The sequence below is a fragment of the Chanodichthys erythropterus genome, chromosome 10, assembly GCF_024489055.1.
Source record: "Chanodichthys erythropterus isolate Z2021 chromosome 10, ASM2448905v1, whole genome shotgun sequence".
Classification (NCBI taxonomy): domain Eukaryota; kingdom Metazoa; phylum Chordata; class Actinopteri; order Cypriniformes; family Xenocyprididae; genus Chanodichthys; species Chanodichthys erythropterus.
The window spans coordinates 16,227,920-16,252,338 of NC_090230.1; the positions used below are offsets into that span (position 1 = coordinate 16,227,920).

Consider the following 24,419-nt stretch of genomic DNA (forward strand, 5'->3'; position numbering starts at 1 on the left):
AGAACAGACTCATTAGAGACATTCGTTTGGGAATTGGACTACAATGATATCGCAAAAAAAAAAATAAAAATAAAAAAATCAACACATATTACGTCATTCGTTCTTGATTGAAACTAAACGGATTGTGACGGATTGGATTGATTCAAGGAATGAGCTCATAAAGGTGCGGTCACATTGTGTCTAGTCAATAGTGATGTGTGAATCACAGCTCACACAGAAGTGACTTTCAAACCAAGTAGCTTTCTGTCTGTCAGCGCAGCAAATCCACATGAACCAATTTGAACCCGTTGCAAAATCTGCATGGAGAAATCTTTCACTCTTGCGGAAAATTCCAGATCACGTGGACTTCTATGTAATTCTATGGACTGGATTTCGCCTGCAAAAATTCTTAACAATGTGACCACACCTTAAGAGTTATTCGTCAGGAATTAGACTTCACTGGTTATGCTGTATGTTTTTGATTCACTAAAATGAACTGGTTCATAAAATTTGTTTGCTTGGGAATTGGACACACTCTCTGTTTAGCGTTCAGTAGATTCAGATCCGTTAACATAACCGGTGTAAAGATGGGGTGTGTGCTTCCCATAGTGTCTAATAACACTTTCGACATTGCCCTTAATTTATCCACAAGCAAAACAACGGATCATCCCCATCACGGCCATTTCAATGGTCATGTCCTCTGGGAACAAGCAAATGAAAAATGAACCCCCCATGTCGACCACAAATGAAAATGTGGCTGTCTTATTAAAAGCCTTGTGTGCACAGAGAGATAAGACACTTTAGGAGGATATTGATTTTGTTTTGCTGAAAGCAAACCTCAGTGAAAGGACTGGTGCACAGTGGGTAAATAGTGAATCAGAAAACATTGCAAGTAGAGAGTTGAGCACATCTGATAAACAATGTTTACGTCACTGTCCTTCCAGCTGACTGACTGATGTTTTTAAAGCAATCAACTGTCATTGTTAATTTGTTAGCTTGCTAAGCGTTCCTTAATGCCTGATACAAGGTTATATTTTTTAATTTAATTGTCATTTTATATTAAATTACTTTTGATTTAACGTAAAAAGTAAAATAAGTAAATAAATAAAATAAAAATATTTATATATATATATATATATGTGTGTGTGTGTGTGTGTGTGTGTGTGTGTGTGTGTGTGTGTGTGTGTGTGTGTGTGTGTGTGTATATTAGGGGTGTAAAGGTACACAGAAGTCACAGTTTGGTACATACTTCAGTTTTGGGGTCATGTTTGATAGAGTTCGGTTACGGTACAACAAAAAAAACAAACAAGAAATCCCCAATGATAGGTTTCTTTTAATTTATTTTGAACAGACAATAGTGCAAATTAAGTTTGTTCGACCTTGTGGAATTTAGTACAGTGTGGTAGCTGGTACAGCACAGGCAGGCAATTTTATATTATTTTTGATATTAACAAATATTTTTTATATTTTGATATGAACAAGGAAACAAATGACAAAAAATAGTTACAGTCAGTTACAGTAGCCTAGGTTTATTTACCATGCAGTAAGAAATACTATAGAAATTGAATAATCAAATGTATAAATAAAACACTGTATAGTCTTTACTGTATAAATTAAATATGAATTGATTCATATTAAAGACACAAAAGTGATTCAGTCAAAAGCAGTGAGTGATTTATTTTTAAATAACATTAATAAAATAGATGGCAACAGTTTATGAGGCTGCTGTCCCTTTTAGAATAAATGCGCAGATCTAATATACTGTTACACAATAGATGTTTACATAGGACATAACAGACTGTGTTTACGTGAATAGTCCACAAAAATGTGAATTTTGACATAACCGTGTGTGTATTTGACCATGCAAGCGCAATTAGCAGTGAAAGAGAACTGAATTCGGGATTGAATGCATCTGAGAGAGGTGGAAAAAAATAAGCCGCGAAAAAGACACAAAGCCGAAGCGTCTTTTTCTTGGCTTATTTTTGATTAATAACACTATTAATATCAAAATATAGAATTGTGATTCATATGTAAATCGCCCCCAACCCCCCACTACCCCTAATAGATCATCTCTTCTGCTCTTTTTCCTGTTGTGGTGGTTAGCAAACAGTGTTGCATTACTGCAAGTGCCCCTTTCTGGATTGGAGTGTGGATCGACTGTGACGACTGTATTTGTTGTCTGACTGTATGCACAGAACCGTGATGGTTCGGGACGAATACATGTACCATTACACCCATAATATATATATATACTGCTGTATCTTTAATGTTGTGGGCCTATTTTTCTGCTGGAGGTCCTGGACATCTTGTTCAGATATATGTCATCATGGATTCTATTAAATACCAACAGATAAAAAAAATTGAAACCTGACCGCTTCTGCTAGAAATCTTATTATGGGCCATGGTTGGATTTTCCATCAGAAAAATTATCTAAAACAAACATCAAATTTAAAACAAAAATGGGTCTCTGAGAACAAAACGAAGGTTCTGCCATGACCATTCCAGTCCTGAACCTTATAGAAAACTAAAGAGGAGAGTGTATCAAAATGGACTTGGGAATCTGAAGGATCTGGAGTGATTCTGTATGGAGGAATGGTCTCTGATCTCTTATCAGGTGTTCTTCAACCTCATAAGGCATTACAGAAGAAGACTCTATGTTGTTATCTTTTGCAAAAAGTATGGAATATTCCAATAACTCTGACCAAGACTGCATATGCATAAACAATGATAAATATTTTAAGAAAAAATTCATAGCACATTTATCATTATTTAATCTACATATTTATCATTGTTTATGCTGAATACTCTAACTGCAGATGTTACACATTTCTTAGCACTGTGCTTTTTGCTGCCTGGGAAAATTTCTGACCTTTCACTGTAAATCTGAGCGCTCATTGAGCTGAACAGGTAGTTCAGAATGCCACAGCACAGCTTTTCTGTCACATCAGATGTTTATGAATGCGGTTAGATGGAAAGATTCGCTCTGACGGACCCCAGTGACACCGAGATATGCTGTTCAGTCAGCAATTTTTCTCACTTGAGTGGGTCTGATTTCCTCTCCACATGAGCTGTGACACTCCCACGTCTCATCACAGGAGAAAAAACAGAAGATGGTCTGTTGCGCAAGAGTCTGCCTTCTCGTTTAAGCTGATTACACTTATAAATCCTTTTACTGATTAAACATTTTGAAAGGGTGTTAATGGTCAGAGTGTGCGCAATGATTTCATCTTCTGGCTTGAGATGAAGATCTGTTCATAATAACTTCAAAACAGAGATTAACAGCTCAGTGGTTTATTAATTTTTAGGCTTTATGAGGACAGCAAGATGGGGAATGAGATCAACAGATGATGAAGGTTGGATATGAACCTGTGTTTCTTATGTGAGCACCAAAGCTCAACACGTCTGAAGAGAAATTTACCCATGAAATGTTTTCTTCTGTACTTCCCGCAGAAAGTATTTTCAAATCATGCATTTATAATCATATTCCCATTGAAGATCTAAAACAAATGCAGCCCACAAATACAAAATTAGTCTGTTATATAATGCAAAACCCATGTGTCCAAAAAAGCAACTTTTTCATATTTATCTGTCCTTGTATAAAGGAGAAACTGTCCTGTAATGAATTTCTCATAAAGCACTGCCCTTTGTTTCCACTCCCAGCAGTCACTGCTCTTCACGGCATCACAAATGCACACAAAAATACTAACATCTGGGTAGGGCTGTATGTTTAATGGAAAAAACAAAACTAAATATTGATGCACTTATCAAAACTCAAAGGCAACGATTTAATTGAAAAAACAAACAATCTATAAATATAGTTTATATTTTTTTTAATTACCCACAATTCTGAAGCAAACAAGTTTTCAATGTATTCTTTCACCTATACATATTATATATTATATTAATATATATATTATATATATATATATGAAATTTGTTTGCTTCAGAATTGTGGGTAATAAAAACAACTATTAATGTCACTACATACACTCATTAATAAGTGTCAAGTGCCTTATTTGGGAATAATATCAAATTATCGAAATATTAGCTTTAATGTACTGAATATTCCTTTGCCACAGCTAAACCAATCTTTGGCCTATAATGCTGAAGAGAATAGAAAAAATTAAATCTACATTTTCTTTAATATTTAAAAAAATAATAATAATAATTAAATACACAATTAAAAGTCATATATAATAAAATAATTCCTTTCCCACAGTCAATTCAAGGAAACTAACTCGTCTTTGGCTTAAATATAAGGCTTGACAATGCTGATGAGACATACTAGCTGTGACCGCTAAAAAACAGCAGTGACACGTTAGAAACGGCTCTTTGTAAACAGGCTTTTGTTGGAGTCGGGCTGAAAACATTCTCCTCTGAGGCTCCCTCGCCACTCCAAGACAGCCTGAGAACTAAATCAACTGAACAAAACCAGTTGGAGTGGACCTACTGGTGAAACACTTGCCTAGACATTCTCATTTGAGCTAAACCAAAACATCAAATATTGCAAGCATTTAATATTAAAGGTGATTTCCTGTCGTGTCGAGGTCGAGGTACGAGAAAAACATCACAGCAGCCAGCTAAGAAAGACAAGATCTAAGCAAAAGGCCTGAATAATGCTGATATAGCTTTGTGCAACCCTTCCTTTTAAACCTCAATTTGAAGATTACTTTTACCTTGGCTTTTTGGATTTAAATTGCACTTCGCACTAATGGATCCACCTTGTAAGCATGCTGCCTCCCGCCTTTACAGGGCATTGCTATGGCAACAGAGCGTGTGTGAACAGTGGGGAGTGGAGAGCGTCAGGCCGGCGTGCAGAGCTACAGCATTCAACCTGACCGTGACTGTTTGTGAAGATGCAGGATTTGATTGACAAGTTCGTCTGGCTGTTGAATGAGGATTAATATGAGAGTATCAACAAAAAGGAGTTGAAGAGAAAGCGGGAAAGCAGGAAATACCCAATCACCATGTGGGCCCTGGGAGCCTTGGTCAGTACAGCAAAATTATTAAACATAACTTACTCAAATCAAATTTAAGTACAAAAACCTTTTAACAAAAGTAAAAGAATAGTTCACAGTAAAAATGAAAATTAGGCATCATTTACTAGGGATGCTCCAATCGATCGACCACAGATCGGTATTGGCCGATAATCACATTCTATGAATCTATTGGTAGTCACTAAATATGGCCAATCTCACAAAACGATTGCAAGTTAATGTGCAGTTGACGTGATTGTGAAGAAGCCCAAACTTGATTATATGACCGGTAGGGGTGTAACGGTTCAAAAAATTCACGGTTCGGTTCGATATGATACACTGGTGTCACGGTTCGGTTCGGTACGTTTTATCACAACTATGCAGTGTTTTCAGCCACATAAAGTTCTTTAACGTTCATTCTTTTAAGATTTCAGACATTTATATACGCATAAGCACCATTAAAACAATATATTTAGAGTTTATAAAATGCACACTGATGTCAGACATCAGTGGAAGGAGCAATAACAATCCATTCATATACAATTTGCCGATATTTATTCATATCAGACACACATAATGGGCCTAAGTAACTATAAAGTTTACTCTATTATTCTTCCAGTTCACCAGCCACTTACTTGCATATATTTCGGGAGAAAATGATGAATTCACCTGCTGTAAATCCGACTGACAGAACTCTGTGAACTGCAGCGCAAACTAAGATGGCGGCGCCTATCTCGCGTTATAGATCAAGATAAAGATCATTTATAAAGGCTTTTAAACGACAAAACACACTCACTTACACATATTTGAGGATCGGAATAACAGATAGTTGATAACATGGTAAGCAAGTTTGTGAATATTTTAAATAAACAGGGAAAAACAAAATAATAGCGATCCATCTGTCATACAGTGTTATTGTTGCTGCGCTCAGCTCTAGTGACACGCAAGACGCGTCGCTATGGAAACATTAAAGGCAAACGTTCTAAAATAATGGTTGCATTAAAAAAAACTCACTCTGGGGGGAGATTAGAATATTTTAAACTCACGCTCGAAAGAGATAAAACAAAAACAGCTCCTTATAAAAAAAGTGATATAGCTTACATGGAATCCAAAGTGCACCCAAACACCAGACCTGTTGGTTATTTGGACGATCTTCTATTTCTGGTCTGTTAAACCTTTACAGTCTATGTGTTAAACACATTAGCCATTTTGCAAAGAGCCTTCAGCGCGTACTGAGTGAGCGAGCGCCTGCCTGAGTAGCCACATGTATAACGTTAAATCAGACGCTCCAGACGCCCCAGACGCGTTCGGTTTGAACCATAGACTGTAAAAAATTGAACGCAGCATAACATAAACGTATAAATTGGTGTTTTTTTTTTCTTCGGGGGTGTCAGGGGCGTTGCCTGTTACGTCGTTTGGGTTATTGGGCTACCTTGTTGAACGCATATCATTATATTTCACAAACTTTTTTATTTTCCAAATGTAATTAATTAGTCCAACTTCAAAATTTGAAAGGTTTTTATCAAATAAAACCATGTACCAGAGTTATAAGCCATTACTTTTAAAGGGTTAGTGCACCCAAAAAATGAAATTTCTGTCATTAAGCAGAAAAACAGAAAATTCCCACCACGTGCTCCCTGGGAACCAGCGACTGTATAGTAACAATTGTTGCACAGAATGTTCTCGAATTAAATAGAAGAACCTAATAACAAAAAGTAAAGGAATAGTTCACCTAAAATTTAAAATTAATTATAATTTTACTCACCATAAAGCATAAAATATAACATTTTATAATATATAAGAATTAAATGTACATTTCCCCAGTAAATCACAATAATCCTTTGAAGAAATTCCCATTTAACTAAGGAGCATATCAAAAAGCATTGAAACAGGAAATACCTAATCACCATGTGTGCCCTGGGAGCCTGCATCAGTATAGTAACAATTATTGCACCAAATACTCAAATTAAATCTAAATACTTACAAGAACCTAATAACAAAAAGTACTGCCTCCATTCATGATCAACAAGCACTGATGCCAAGAGACATGAAGTAGGTCAAGTGTGCATACTGCGCTGGTTTGTGAATTATGCAGAAGTCTATGTCTCGAATGCAATATCTTTAGTTCGGGTTCATGCCATGCAGATGTATGTAAACTACATATAAAATATGAGTTATTGGACTGCTCAAATTCAGATGTGTGGACTTCAATGTTCAGATACAAGTACAGCTGCATCGCATCGCTGTTCGTTTTTTGTATAACAGGCGAGCATATGTCTTCAGGAAAAGTAAAAATGTTCTCAGTGCCATCAGTTCCGCACTGTGCATGTATGTAAATAACATCCATCCCTGAGGAGACCACCGCTCTAAATATGACTCTCTCTTATTGTCTGCCAGGGCCAGATATAGCGTCATGTCATTTAGAGGCTGCATACTTGCATCTCTGGTGTTATAATTTACACTTGTCAAAACATTCATTAGTCTTAGTTAAGCCTAATTCATTCTCAGATTAACGATGCAGGGGTGGCGATCTCAATGGACAGAGCAGTTCGTACCAACATAAAGATACAATATCATTACACAACAACATCATATATGACGACAAGGGCTTGTCAACACAGAGGAAGTGAGATTCAATTTTTTTACGTTATATATTAAATATATAATAATTACATGTAAATATAATTAAATATAAATTAACTTTTTAAATTCATACATATGCTATATACACTACAGAATATATATAAAACAATTTTTATTCATAAATTAATATAAATTAAACATATAATTAAACAATACAACACTTTCATATTTCATAATACTTTCATAATGTCAGACATATTTTTGTTTTTACATACGCACATATAATATAAATATAATATATAATTTAAATAATCTAAATAATTGAATATGCTGTATTAGAGAATAAATATATGCATATATACTTCATTGTATATCCTTAATATAACTTAAATATATAATACAAGTTTAAATAATTATTAAAACAATTAAAAACACATATATGTATTAAAGAATAATATATATATATATATATATATATATATATATATATATATATATATATATATATATATATATATATATACACACACACAAAGTTAAAAATGCATTATTAATATTTCATACATATATTTTAATGATACATTATAATAAAAATGTTGTATCAGATCTGTGTGCTGTTAAATTACATTAATCCCTGAACACAATGACTATTATGACATCTTTTTCTCGCTGTGGCGTGACTATGTGGGTGAGAGTGCGAGCTGCATATGTGTGCGTATGTATGTATTTTGGAGTGAGTCTATAATGTAAAATGAATGCGGGGTTGTGTGTGGGTGGGCGGCAGCTGCAGTAGCAAATACGATTCTTCAGTAGAGACTAGAGAGAGAGAGAGAGAGAAAGCAGTAAAGACATTTTTCCATACAAGACTTTCCTTACACTTCTGAATTAAAGAGTTAGATTTCCAAAACTTCACACACAGTCCATCCAGCCCATGTGCAAACTAAGTATGTCACAATAATAATGTCAGAGCTATAAACATACCCATCACCATCCGATCACAACAGAAGTCATTTACATTTATTAAAAAAAGTCTTAAAGGTACAGTAGAAAAAAAAAATGCTGTTCAATTAGAATATTCACAATCACAAACGTTTAATATTTGCATACATTTTAAAGCCTTGCCAGTTGAAGATTTTATTCACACATTGTTCTAGGATACACTTTTCTGAGTGCGAACTAGAGTTGTCAAAAGTACCGACTTCGGTACCTATCGGTACTGAAATTTTAAAAATGTGACGCTTTGAGCGCTGTTGAGCGGATTCGTAAACATCTCTGATTGGCCGTTGTGTTGACGCGCTCATCGGATATGCCTGTGATTGGCTACCATGATCAAAGCACGGGAGCTTTTGAAAGCACACGGAAGTGTTTGAATTTGAAAGCGTTTTGAAAGTGGGAGCGCGAGCGATTGAAAGCAGGCGTCTAACAGTGGACCGATCCGCGATAAGACGCCTGCTTTCAAACGCTCCTGTGTGTATCTGTATAAGCGCTTAGTGAAGAGATTTATTGATGACTATTTACAACGTTTTTACAGCGTTGATAATTGAAGCCAATCACAGACATATCCGATGAGCCTTGAAAACAATGGCCAATCAGAGATGTTTACAAATCCACTCAACAGTGCTCAAAGCGTCACGTTTTTAAAATTTCAGTACCGACTACGTACCGAAGTCGGTACTTTTGACAACTCTAGTGCGAACACTCAGAAACTTTTCTCACTTTTCTCACACGCACACACACTAGCCTGTCTAAACTAAACTAATTTGTCTTTCGCGTCTTTACCACGTGAGAATCAGTGTATATATAATATGTACAGTGAAGTTACTTTTACATCTGTATATTCAATTTCTTACTTGAATAATACTATTAAATATGCCTGTCTTTCTCTCTCTTTATTCCTTAAGCCAGGGACACACCAAGCAGAAGATCGGCTGTTGGGCAACGCCGGACCGTTTTTAAGCACCTGCCGAGTACCGTTTCCCCGTGTATTCCTGATGCAGGCGACAACATAGTCAGCTTTTATCAGTGCTAGTTCTTTGGCATCGGTTTGGTGTGTCCCTACCCTTATGCGACCTTCTAGGTCATAGAGCTGGAGCCTATCCCAGTTTCCTAGGCCAGAGGCAGTGGAAAGCACCCTGGATAGATGGCCAGTCCATCACAGGGCTCTCACACACAAACAACTGTGACTGTCCAATTCACCTAACTTGCATGTCTTTGGACATGGGTTTTGGAAACTGGAGTACCTGGAGGAAACACTGACACGGGGAAAACATAAGGAACTCCTGGCTCAGCCGTGACTTGAACTGGGGACCTTGCTGTGAGGCAACAGCGCTAACCACTGAGCCACCGTGCCGCATTAAATACACCTACTGTGAAAAAATAAAGCACTGTTTATTTCATTTGTATATTATATTGTATTTGTAATGTGCATCTTTGCTCTTATTTTTAATAATATTTAAGATTTTCATCTTCACCCACCTGTACTCTGGCCTAAATAGTGTTTCATTCTTTTTTCTTTTATATTTTGTTATCTTGTAAGGCTACATTTTTTACATTAGTTTAGGCTACATTTGTTTGGCTGTACTGTGAATCGTGATTAAAAAAAAAAAAAATCGTGATAAGATATTTTTTATGCCAAATCACGGACCCCTAGTTTGAAACACGTGAATGTGAGTAACTGATGACAGAATTTAAATTTTTGTGTGAACTAAACTTTTAAATCCTTGCATGCAGATTTAAATAAAATAAAGTGTATGACAAAGCCCTTTTACTTTCAAGAACATTTCAATGCACAAGCAGATGAAACTCTGATCACCTCACAAAACACTGACAGGATTTGCCTCTCACATCCAAAATAGAAGCCCCGCTGAATTATTGATGGTAAACCGCCGCAGTCGTTCAGTCGGTGCAGTCAAAACTTATTAATGTGTGTGGAAGTTTCTGAAAAACAGCAGCACTCTGTCATCAAAAAGAAAGCAGTGTCCTATCACCTTCACCCCAAAAGAGAGATGATCTCTAAATCTAGCATTTTTAGTGAATGAATAAGTCTTACTGTTAACCAGTTACTGATATAATTAATATAACTTCCTGTGTGCTAAATGTATGCAAATTTAAATCAACATAAGAACAACAATAATATTAGACATGCACCAAAATTTCACCAACCGAAAGTATGAATTTTCGAAACAGTGCTAAAATCACTGACCGAAACAGTGATGTTTAATAAATAATACTTCTCAGATGGTTTTGACTGTGTTCAGCGTCTGTTTCATGCACACAATGTGGAAAAGCTACAACAGGTAATGTTAGCAGTGTGGACGCATATTACTGTGACCAAAAATGATGCTAAGAGTAGCAATATGTAAAGTCTTTGTTTAAGGGACTACACTCGTGGTCTTCGGGGTCTCTGGAGATTCAATTTTGTAACAATATAATATATTTTTTTAAAAACCAATGTAATTTTAATGTTTTTACTCAACATTTGTGCAGTTTTTGGAGGATTTGTGATATCTCTTAAATTTATATAAATAAATTTAAAATGAAAGTTTTAATGCAAAAGCAGCTTTTTATGTAAAATTGACTTTATAAAAGGCCCAGATTTCTAACTTTCATTCATGGGGATAACATGGAAAATTTGACATGGTTTAGTGTAAGATTTTTGCCCATCTTTTGCAAAATGCAGTTATAAAAGTAAAAAAACAAAAATTTTTACCAGTAGATGGCTGCAGAGCTCCACTATTTGCTATGTGCTATTTGAATGACTGAAAGACTTCTTTTCACAAGTTTTTTTTCAGTTGGATTCATATCTAAATGCTATGAAATCACAATTATAACAATAAAAATTACTTTTCGTCAAAGTTTAGCATTTTTTGTACTAAAAAAATCAGTTTTTCAATAATATCATCAATAATGTAACCCACAGAGACCCCACTTAGAAACTGGACAAAATCCATTCTCAGAATCAGAAACAACGCACAACACAAAACAGACAGAAATGAAGTGGCACACTTCCAAAAATGCAAACAACATCCCCAATACAAAATGGACATGCTCACACACACACACGCTCACAAAAATATATATATTTTTTATTATTTTATTATTTTTATTATAAAATTATTATTGAAAAACTGATTTTACCCTGCACAAAAAATGCTAAACTTTGACAAAGTAATTTTTATTGTTATAATTGTTATTTCATAACATTTAGATATGAATCCAACTGAAAAAAAACTTGTGAAAAGAAGTCTTTCAGTCATTCAAATAGCACATAGCAAATAGTGGAGCTCTGCAGCCATCTTAAAAGTAATAGTTTTTTTTACTTTTAAAACTGCATTTTTCAAAAGATGGGCAAAAATCTTACACTAAACCATGTCAAATTATCCATGTTATCCCCATGAATGAAAGTTAGAAATCTGGGCCTTTTATAAAGTGAATTTTACATAAAAAGCTGTTCATGCATAAAAACCTATTTCAAATTTTTTTTTTTTTTTTATTTATATAAATTTAAAAGATATGTTGAGAAAAACATTAATAAACAGAGTAAAATTACATTTGTTTTTAAAAAATATATTATATTGTCACAAAATTACATTTTTATTTGCAGATCTTGAAAGTGTTAACCACCATACAAAGTCTCATGCCATTTGGACAAACAGAACATTTTTTTTAATTTGAGCAAACATCATTTGCGGGTCAAAAAGACCCCGAAAACCGCACAAGGGTTAAATATTGACAACAAGCCACCTCTCAAAGAACTTTACAAAGACTGGTTTAATTGATCACCTAGTTACCCAAATTTAATAACCAAAACTTTATTTTCCAAATTAAAATTGGTGTTTTGGTAAACAAATCTTTTTTTTTTTTGCTGCATTACTAATAACAGTCAGGTCAAGTCATATTTCTATAACGCTTTATGCAATACAGATTGTTTCAAAGCAGCTTCACATTAAAGGGTTAGTTCACCCAAAAATGAAAATAATATCATTTATTACTCACCCATCATGTTGTTCCTCACCCGTAACACCTTCGTTCATCTTTGGAACACAAATTAAGATATTTTTGATGAAATCCAATGGCTCAGTTAGGCCACTATTGAGAGCAAAGCCACCGAACTTCTCAATATCCATAAAGCTACTGAAAACATATTTAAATCAGTTCATGTGAGTTCAGTGGTTCAATCTCAATATTATAAAGCGACGAGAATACTTTTTGTGCACCAAAAAACAAAATAACGACTTTTCAACAATATCTATATGGGCCGATTTCAAAACACTGCTTTGGAGCTTTATGAATCTTTTGTTTCGAATTAGTGATTCCATTCTCCTTTCTAGCAGCTAAACTGCTGAAATCACGTGACTTTGGTGCTCCGATTCACTGATTCGATTCGTAAAGCTCTGAAGCAGTGTTTTGAAATTGGCCATCACTAGATATTGTTGAAAAAATTTTTTTTCTTTTTTTTTTTTTTCACTTTATAATAGTAAAAGTAGAACCACTGAACTCACATGAACTGATTTAAATATGTTTTTCGTACCTTTATGGACCTTGAGAGGTTCAGTGGCATTGCTCTCAATAGAGGCCTCGCTGAGCCATCGGATTTCATCAAAAATATCTTAATTTGTGTTCTGAAGATGAACAAAGGTCTTACGGCTGTAGAACAACATGAGGGTGAGAAATAAATGACAGAATTTTCATTTTTGTGTGAACTAACCCTTTAATAAACATGGAAAATTACATCGTTATTTTTGTAAAATTCATCAGTTAAGAAATGGATTCAATTTCAGCTGTAAAGCAGCTCTACAGAAGACAGTCGTGTCAATATTCAGCTCACTTTAGTTCAGTGTTGTTTCATTTCAGTTCAATAACTGTCAGTTTCATCAATTATTAAATCCATTTTTTTACATTAACTGTTTGCTACTTACAAAACAAAAATATATAAAAAAAAAAAGAATAAAAACTGGCAGACATAATTTAAAAACACTAATATAGGCCAATACAATCCATCATTTTCAGTGATGCAGGTTTTTGTGAGGCTATTTTATTTATAAAATTCACAAGCCAGACCCAAACCCAAGTAACCTACATTAGCACCAATTGCCGTGCCAAAGCTCCAACATAATCTAGGGTTTAACTTCAGGGTTATTAGTTGAAAAGCCAAAATGCAGCTAAGAAATCGAGATTTGGTCCTTTACCGACACCTCAGTGAGTCTACTTCTAGCAATAACAACCCAACGGAAGCATAAACATTTCTACACTCAGATTACGATGTAATGACTGCAGTATTTTCTTAAAACAGGACCGCCATAAAGCCACAGCCAAACAACCCAGAAGCTTGAGGCTAAACAGGTTAAAGTTGAGCACGGGAAGAGTGACAGATCTTGTAGTCAGGCGGCTTACTATAGCAGAGCTAGTGTAGAACAGCAGACAGATGGACGGCTTTCTGACGCTAATGAGGATTTGTGGGCTCTGAGTTCAAGGTGCTGAAACATTCATTGGTTCGTAGAAGAGATCAAGCTACACAGGCCTGAATCAATGAGCGCAGCGATGCGTTCGGCTACATGTGAAAACAATAGCTCTGGGTCTCTAAATTGTAGAGAAATAACTATCAGCAGAGCAACGTGATCATTTAATATAATAAAAATAATCAATTCGTCACAGGGAGCACAAAATACAGTAACTAGAATCATTATTGGCACTATGCAAAATCGTTATTCACGCAGCGAAGAGATTGTTTGCGATGATATGTGCTCCGTTGAGGTTGAGGAAGCCAGAGGCACTACAAACAGCGGTGCGGTAATTAAATATCAACAGGAAGTCACTCACACAACAACAGCACTCTTTATATCTTTAAAGCAGATGCTATGAGCATGAAATACGTCTTCAATTAAACAATGTGACAACATAAAAGACATAAAACAGAGAGAGAATTATGAGTTGTCTATCCCAACCACATTCTGGGCCTTTCAAAAGCTGCTTTGGTTCACAGACAACATGAAACAACACATTTTACTTCTGTAATGTGATGTATTTCCTAGGGAGGCGAGATATCTCATTCTGTATCATATCGAGTAGCGGCCATTATTTAGAATACCTTCATCTAAAGCTCACTTAAAGAGTTGTTATTGTATTGTATTTTTCTGAAATAGACATCAGTCGGATATGTAACAAATTGTGGCCTGAATTGATTGTCAAAAAATCTGATCGATTTTTTTGCTATTTAAAGGAACACTCCACTTTTTTTGAAAATAGGCTCATTTTCCATCTCCCCTAAAGTTAAACAGTTGAGTTTAACCGTTTTCGAATCCATTCAGCCGATCTCCGGTTCTGGCGGTACCACTTTTAGCATAGCTTAGCATAGTTCATTGAATCTGATTAGACCGTTAGCATCGCGCTTAAAAATGACCAAAGAGTTTTGATATTTTTCCTATTTAAAACTTGACTCTTCTGTAGTTAAATCATGTACTAAGACCGACGGAAAATAAAAAGTTGCGATTTTCTAGGCTGTAGATAATCAAGTTCCTTGATTATTACGCCTGAATGAGAGTATAGTTCCTAGCCATATCAGCCTAGAAAATCGCAACTTTTCATTTTCCGTCGGTCTTACGATTTAATACACGATTTAACTACAGAAGAGTCAAGTTTTAAATAGGAAAAATATCTTTGGTCATTTTTAAGCACGATGCTAACGGTCTAATCAGATTCAATGAACTATGCTAAGCTATGCTAAAAGTAGTACCGCCAGAACCGGAGATCGGCTGAATGGATTCGAAAATGGTAAAACTCAACTGTTTAACTCTAGGGGAGATGGAAAATGAGCCTATTTTCAAAAAAAGTGGAGTGTTCCTTTAAGCATAATATCCGGGAATACCAAATGTCACAAAAAAGAAATCAGAGAGCGTAAATCGTGAAACGTGCGTAAAAGAGTTCTCTCACCATCAGAATGGGTTTCTTTTGCAGGTCTCTCTCGGTCACCAGTCTCTCCTGGTCGGTGACGTACAGGCCCTTCTGAGCCAGAGCCTGGATGACGGCGTCATGACCCAGCAGAGGTTTGACGGCGTCGCTCTTCAGAATCAGACTTCCTGCTCGGCAGTACAGCTCAGCCGACAGCAGCAGGCCGGCTACAGGAGGCTTCAGGTGCTCCTGCTCATACTGGTCCCTGTAGAAGGGCTCGTTCAGGTCTTCTGGAACATTGTCTGCAAGATGACAGAACGACAGTCACCGTTACATTGCTTCCATCTAAATCCCCCGATATACTCACAGCGAAGGTTTTTTTCATTCTTTGTTTATGGGGAAAACGAAGTTTAAAATACGTGACCAGGGGTGTACTGTTACCGAACATCCCAGCACCGCTCACACTGCTGAGAGCGGCATTTAGATGAATATGTAAATATGTGCTGGATGCTTTTCTCTCAATAACAAAATAATATTCAGTTAAAAAATGACAGCAGTTAAGAAAGCATCTGATTATAGTGATGTGAATATGTTTGCACCAGCTCTGCAATTCAGCACTCCAGTAAATCACGTCAGGTTTATTTATATATCACTTTACACAATAGATATTTTAAAGCAATCAGCTTTACAGTGTTAAACTTGAAGAAACAGTGTCAGTGTCTCTTTAGATTAGAATTACAACTAAATTTTTAACTATAAAGCAGTTTTCCAGTGCGTTCATTGATTTTATTTGCTGACCTCGACAAACTGAACAGAAGAAATTAACCGGATTTCCACGTCAAAAGAGCCACACCTACCTATTACCAAATCATCATGGAGCAATGGCAGTACAAAGGTGTTTAATAGCCGGAGCTAAATTTTCCAGAAACTTTGCTTTGAAAAGCTGTTTCAAACTCCCGAAACAAATACCGATAAAACTTGATGATTTTGTTCAAAATTATGTCACACCAGTTCATTCTTTGATTTCACTTGAAGTATATCAAGGCCTTAACACTCAGTTTGTCTTTAAAAACAGTAACAATTTAATAACAGTTAAATGTTAAATCTTCAGCAAATCTCAAAATGAATATTCATTTTCATACTGTTGTGTTGTGCCTAAATTCACTTTTAGTATTAACAAATATTTTTTTTATTTTTTATTTTTTTTTATTTAGACAAAACAGTATAGAATTGTAATAGCAGGTATTTATCCTCTTTTTTTATCACCCATAACATAAAAATAATTATCGGCTTATCAGCATTGGTATTTAATGCTAAATATATAATGTTCATCATATTAATCAGTCCCTCCAGTTTTTTGGCGATTCTGTGATTGTGGAACAACAGAAAATCAACTAATTTTTTGGCAAACCTGCATTATTTGCTATTTAGCAGCAAAATAATTGCAAAAAGCACAGTACTACTTGAAGTTATTGACAAATTTGTTAATAAAGAAACATGTATGAATGGAAAAAAAAAGTCACAAAATTCACTTTTAGCATTTAAAATGATTAATTCTACAGTATAGTATATAGAATATATTAATCGGCTATTTATCTGTTATTGGCCATAATGTAAAAATAATTATCAGCTTATCAGCATTGGTATTTAAACCTAATTACACAATAATCATTATATTGAATCAGTCCCTCCAGATTTTTGGCAAACCTGCATTATTCGCCATTTAACTGCAAAATAATTAAAAAAAAAGAACAGTACTACTTTAAGTTATTGACAAATTTGTTTAATAAAGAAACATGAATAAAACTAATAACAAAAATAAAAATAAAATGTCAAAAATAACTTTTTTTTTAAAATCAATTTTGCACCCAAATTTGGCAAGACAGAAAAAAAGACATTATTTATTTATTATTAAACATTATCTTTTTCTGACACATGACTATTTTACAATACATAAATATGGTAAATTTGGTATCTATATATATATATAGATTTAAACATTGCATAAAATTCTGGAAAGTACCACCACAAAATTTGACATTTTGATCACAAAAATTACAAAAAAAGATGGTAAAATTGATTAATAATACTTTCTACACATATTAAGACACCTTCACTCTGTTATATCATAGCAGACAGCTGAGTCGCCGAGATTTTCTTCTGAATTTCAAAGATCAAAGTACTTTTCATCTTCGGAACAGCTAAATATAGCTAAAACTCGGCTTGGTGTTTTCCGATCCTCAGTGCAAGTGTAATTTACTCTCACCCGGGGTGATGAGGAAAAGGAGAAAGCCCTTAAAAGAAGTGAGACGGTGTCTACCATACAGCTACAATATCAAAAATATAATTATCATGAGTTAACACGCTGACAGAATAAATGGGTTCACAGATCCGAATGAGGTCACCGTATCCATGGAGAACCGAGATGTTTAGCTATTTATGGAGACGGGTGAGAGTTTGAGAGAACGCTTGCGTCCTTACACATCCTTATTACCTGCACATGGTTTCAATTTACTGCGTTAACCCTGATTGTGGTATAATGATAAAACATATGTGAACCACTCCGTATGAATGAATGTCTTCATTCGAGAAATGGACAATACGTAAAAAAGGAAACTACATTAAATGTTACTTAATAGCTTTCATGAAAGGTTTTAAAATGGGTTTATATCATAAAACAATACATCAAACATTTCACTGATGGTATCAGAGCCACAAGGCGTTAACAATGTTTGTCAAAAATATGACTGCCAGAACGCAGTTGGCATGGCAACAATAGGGAGGCTGATCGATTCCCCTGCCATACGTATGTAGCAGGAGCTCCTCACGAGCCTCATCAAAGACAGATGGAGAAACACAGAAGGGGAGAGAGGAACTACACAGGTGTTATATTCTGCTCTTCAAAGATGAACAATATGTCCAATAATCATGATATATTCACAATGATTTAGCAGGCAATATACAATTAAGCAATACTGTAAATATTCCAATGATTTTAAAACACTTTTAAACACATGATTTACTCACCCTAAAAACATCCTAGGTGTATATGACTATCTTCTTTCAGACAAACATAGATTTAAAAATATCCTGTTTCTTCCAAGTTTTATAATGGTTGTGAAGTGGGGACCTGATTTTCAAGCCCAAAAAAGCGCATCCACATCATCCTTCTGAAGCGAAGCGATGGGTTTTTGTAAGAAAAATATCCATTTAAAACATTATTATCTATAATAACTAGCTTCCAGCAGACGACTGTATGCATCGATTTGCAGTGGAAGACTGACCTCTGACCTGACGCATGAAGAACGTGGAAGCACAAAGGATGGAGAAAAACAAAACACCGGTCACAAATTAGAAGTCTAAAATGACCATTTTAAAGAGAAATGACAGATTTTGATATAAGATAATAAGATAATTTGATATAATCTTTTGGTGTAAATCAATGCGTACGGCCATCTTCCCGAAGCTAGATATTATGGTTAATAAAGTTTTAAATATGGATATTTTTCATGCAAAAATGCATTGCTTTGCTTTAGAAGGCATTTATTAACCCCCTGGAGTCATATGGATTACTTTTATGATGGATGAAGCAGTTTTTTTGGCTTCAAAATCACACATCCCATTCACTACCATTATAAAGCTTAAAAGAGCCAGGATATTTTTAAATATATCTCCGACTGTATTCGTCTGACAGAAGAAAGTCACAAACACCTTGGATGGCTTGAGGTGAGATGATTTTCATTTTTGGGTGAACTATCCCTTTAATTTCTGTGAGTCTGATTCATTTGGTTACATCTGTGAACTTGTTTAAAAGTGAATCAGATTCATTTGTGTTGTCGCAAGCAACGTCTTTGCGTGGCATTTTTGATGAAAAACATGAAAACCAATTTTTTTTTTTTTATGTTTAGGCAAAAATTGCTGTTTTTTTGTGATGTATTGTTGATGTATTGATGCATTAGTGAAAAAATATTTTCATTTATTACAATATATTGTAAAAACAGTGATTATTGTAAATTTTTTAAGTACATAAATACAGCAAGATAACACATAAAAAATTGTGAGTCGAAATACATTTTTTAAATTAAATTTGAATATTTTGCATATGACTTTTGCCTCTGAAAATAAATCGCATACACAGTAGGTCTGGGCAAATCTGACAAAAAATATTTAATATATTTTTATTTATAATATATGTATATATCGTACTGTCAACCGATAAAAAAAAAAATCTAAATAATCATACAGATTTCATGATTAATCCCACTTTGTTATCAAAAATATATTTTACACTGAATCTGTAAATGAATGTGGAAACAACATAAAGACAGTATTTAATTTTTTTTAATGGCATCTTTTTACTAAGTTCTATGAATAAAGGTCACTGATACTGATACTGACGCCACTATTAAAACGATTTTTTTTTGTTTGTTTGTTTTATTAGGGGTATAAAGTGAGTAATTATAGCCATTCAGCGTTACTGTGTAATTGAAAGCCAGGCCTAAACTGCAAATTATTAGATTGTGTTTATTTATTTATTAAAATGTACAAAATATATCATGTTTTAATCATTTATCATTTTAAATTATAATTTAATAAACAGTTTAATTAACTTTTCACATTATTCACATAAACACCACTACAATAAGAGTGTCATTCAGCTGTGCCTTTTATACAGTGTGTTTGTGATGTGTCAGCTCTCTGTTTGAATGGGAGCTGTCAGTGAAGTTTTCACAATAAACAAGTTATAAACCATTCAGTTTTCAGTAACCAATATGCAATCAAGAAAGAGATTCAGAGTGCATGCCATTAAATGACCAATTCATTATCTCCATCTGTCCCAACTGACCAAAATGGATCAATGGAAAAGCTTTTATGGACTTAAAGCTGACCACTCTCTGTTCATCCAAACAACTGCTTGAATTTCATTTTAACTAGTCTGGCAGCATCATACTTATATTCGTTTAAAGCCCTGGCACATTATGTTTTTAAATATTACATTTGCGGTCTGAAATGCGTTGATTAAATCATTCTTTGTATGGAGAAATGTAGCCTTTTATCAGTCGCACTATCATCTGTCCTAAGGCTACACCTCAAGACAAGTCAACAAGCAGGTCAATAAGGCCTGTCAATCAAACTACTGAACATTTCCACACCCTCACCCTGGAGTTCAGTGTCTTGTTCTTTAAATTTAAGGTCACTTTAAATCAGAGATGCTAAACAATAACCACTCTGACATGGGCCTGAAGACCTGACTGCGCATTTTAATGAGAAGACCTAAAGGAGACCAGATGGCCGGTGGTTACATCAGTTAGCCAATCACAATGGGTCTGCACTGTTAAACCAAACATACAGCTGAGCTCAGTGACTAGATAGCGAATAAACATGGACGTCAATCTGTCAAACTAGATATCGAGCTTGTACTGGTCTGACTGAATATGAACATGAAACTTCATTTATGAGCATCATATGGTCAAATTCAGCACACAAAGTGACCAACCATAAGCTGACATTCTGTCATAATTTTCACCACAATGTCAATGAACACTTTTGAACTCTGTGGCTCATCTATCACATTTTGTTTTTTGTATTCTCTGACTGATATTTTGATATCAAGTTGCACTGAAAGTCAATTACCTTGTGACAAAGAAGTGTGATTAATTGTATTGGATGTGCATTTGTAGTGTACTTCAAATCTTAAAAGTATTTAAAGAAAATGTGCTTGCAGATGATATAATATTGATGAAAAAGCCACTTAAGTGAACTTAAAAAGTACACTTTCATGACTATGTTTCTTAACACACTTAAGCGCATTTCTAAAAAGTGCACTTTGTAATAATGTCAAATTATACGTTTTAAAGTACATTTTAAATAATTGTGCTAGGGTTAGTATACTAAATACTAAAGTACATGTAAAGTACTTGATTAACTGTGGTGTTTATTCAATATTACATTTAAAGTTATTTTATTTTAAATGCACTAAATTGCAACTTCACAATTGCAAATGTGTAATTGCAAATATATTTAACGCTATGGTACTCTTCAGTCATTTTTGACTGAAAAATTGTATGTTTTTGTTTTACGTTTACGTTTTTGTACGAAACTTGGCAAAGGTTTTTGCACATGCTATGTGAACACACACACACACAAAAAAAAAAAAATCATGGACATGATTTGAAAAGGTTAAATGGTCCTGAAAAACAGTCACACTTGTACTGTTTGCAGTCGAAAATGACCACATTGGAAATGAATGTGAGACGAATTTCATCTAGTGGCACTGCACCTAAACAAAATCTTACTAAAAGCTCAATCCCAATATCAACATCAAATTTAGAAAACAACTGGTTTAGATTTATGGCTTTGATTTTCTCACAGTTTAAGAGTAAAACATGTTATGGAAAATATATATTTCCTATAAAATTTTAAAATAGTATTTTTGTGCATTTTTCATAATAATACATTTAAACTTAGTTTTTTCAGTTGCACTTTTTTAACTTTTAGAAAAAATCTGCGTTGTCTTCTTTAAAAAGAGACCAAACTTAAGTGTGTGCTCCAAAGCATTCAAGATTTACGACAATTTAAGTTGGAAATTTTAAATGCATCACAACGGTTTCATAAATATAACATAGTACCATAAAATCCATTAAAATACAAAATATTAAATAAAAAAATGATTGAACTAAAATACAGAACATTCATTTCACTGAAATAAAAAACCTCGTTTTTGACCGCCACACGGGCAGCACCAGAGGGTTAAATAAATGACATACAATTCTCAATAGAAATGACATCAAAGTATATTTTAATTTACTTAAATTATTGTTGGTACATTCAGCAGCAGTACACTTTAACTATATTTCAAAAAACAAAGAAGTATTTATGAAATTACACTTATAGGCCCGGTTTCACAGACAGGGTTTAGATTAAGCCAGGATTAGGCCTTAATTCAATTAGGACATTTAAGTACCTTTTATAAATGTACCTTAGAAAAAAGGAAAGAAAGAAAAAAACATTACTAGTGTGCATCTTGAGACAAAACATTTATGCCTGTAGACAGGTAAAACATACATTTTAGTCTGGGACTAGGCTTAAGCCTTGTCTGTGAAATTAGAGGACGAAGATGTACTTAAGTCCTACTTAAGTGGGTAAAAAAAAAAACTCAACTAATTCAACAAGTTCAACTAATTAAATGTAATATAAATTTAAACTATAATACATTTACATAAAATAACATTCAGTTAAGTGCCTGGAAACATTAAATTAAGTTGGCACTTAAGTATATTCTTTTAAAGTAGGTTACTTCTGTAATAAGTGCTCTTTTTAGAAAAGTATGCTAAAGTGTACTTCTTTTTCATAAGGGTTTGAGTTTACAGATAAAGAAAGGCCATCACATGACCATGTTTTATATATACAAACAAAAATATTGTGAATATGTTGCATAAAGTGTATCATGTTTAATAATGATTCTGTCAACAGTACATAATACCACAGTACTGAACAATTAGCATATTCATATACCATGACATTTACAAGCTAACCATTTTACATATTAAAAAAGGCATGGCAGAACTTGTTTTGTTTACATTACACCATAAGTACTGGATAAAATGAATAAACAACAGCTATTTATGAAACAGTCTAAAATTATATATAGCAATTGTTGAATATTAATATTATGTAATATAATACAAAATCCTGTCAGACTCACTGCATGAGTAAAATGCAATCATTAACACTCTGAATATTACATCATAATATGCATTCATAGTTAAAATATGGTTTTATTTTAATTTGATATCAAATGTATTCAAAGCAACACATTGGCAATCAAATCAAGAGACAAAGATGATGGTGGAGAAAGAGAAGCACGCCACCTACCTGTACCAAAGGCTTTGGCCACCAGCCATGTGAGGCTTGCTCTGATTTTAGCTCTATTAAAATCATAATGTTCAAAAGACTTGATGGCAGGAACAATGAAAGTCTTTTTCGGATCCCTGGAGTCGGTCAGATCTCCCATATTCACAGCTGCAGTGTCACATCCAGTACTTACAACGATGACATCTCTCCGAAGGAATTCAATGCATCAAATCTGACTTTTTGCTTTTTATCTCTCACATATATATCAGATTTTGTAACATACATGTGTCATATCGCTGTTCAAACCCTCGGTTGGGCTTATTTTCACATCAAATTCGCTCCGATCCGGTAATAAAAGTGGGGTTCTGCCCATACAGCTTCATCCATTCTGGTACCCCATTTGAATTTCGGCTGTTTTTCTCCTTAATAATCCCTCATGTTTCGATTTAAAAGAGCTATCTAAAAAGTCTTTGTCTTCTTTAGGACCTCGCCATGCTCTGACCACATATTCCCATCTGGATATTTACGGTTATTCTCCCTCTATTCATCCAGCGTCCTGCGGTCTCCCTGCAGCAGTGTGTGAGAGTGAGCCATCTGCGCATGCGCGCTCCGCCCAACACGCCAACAATCCAAAACTGGCAGAAATTGGGAGGACTGTGCTAGAAATGGGATCCATCCAGTGACATTTTATAACATAGATATTATTAATATGCTCTATACACACACATAAATAAAATCAGAACATATTTTTTACATAATTCGTTATGCAATTTATTGTATTTAATTAATAGTAAAAGCGTGCGATGTGTCGTAAGTCATTAACATTGCATTAGTGAAACTGTATTCTTCATATTTATATGGAGAAATTCACAATTTGGTTAAATAAATAAATAAATAGTAGGCCTAGATGAAAATACAATATCCACCTCGAGTCTACTGCTGACCCATCTAAAATATATAATTCATAATAAAATGATTATTTTAGTGACCCTTTGTTCTTCAATATTCTGTTGGCCTACATATACACAGATATATACAAATTCAAAACATATGGCTTTTTTATTGTGAAATAATAATAATAATTATTATTATTATTTATTATAAGCAGATGTAATTAGTGCAATAATGTCAAATTCCATT

At 34.3% G+C, this 24,419-nt stretch overlaps 1 protein-coding gene across 1 annotated transcript in view; it reads right to left on the reverse strand.

The window, feature by feature from the left end:
• Positions 1 to 24,186, reverse strand: part of camsap2a (calmodulin regulated spectrin-associated protein family, member 2a) — a 45,016-nt gene extending 20,830 nt beyond the window's left edge. Inside the window, exons 1-2 of the mRNA XM_067398707.1 lie at positions 23,301 to 24,186; positions 15,468 to 15,727 (exon numbers count right to left, since the gene is read on the reverse strand). Of these exons, the coding sequence (XP_067254808.1) occupies positions 15,468 to 15,727; positions 23,301 to 23,439 (399 nt within the window). The 5' untranslated portion in view covers positions 23,440 to 24,186. The remainder of the gene's footprint in view (positions 1 to 15,467; positions 15,728 to 23,300) is intronic.
• Between the last annotated feature and the right edge of the window lie 233 nt (positions 24,187 to 24,419).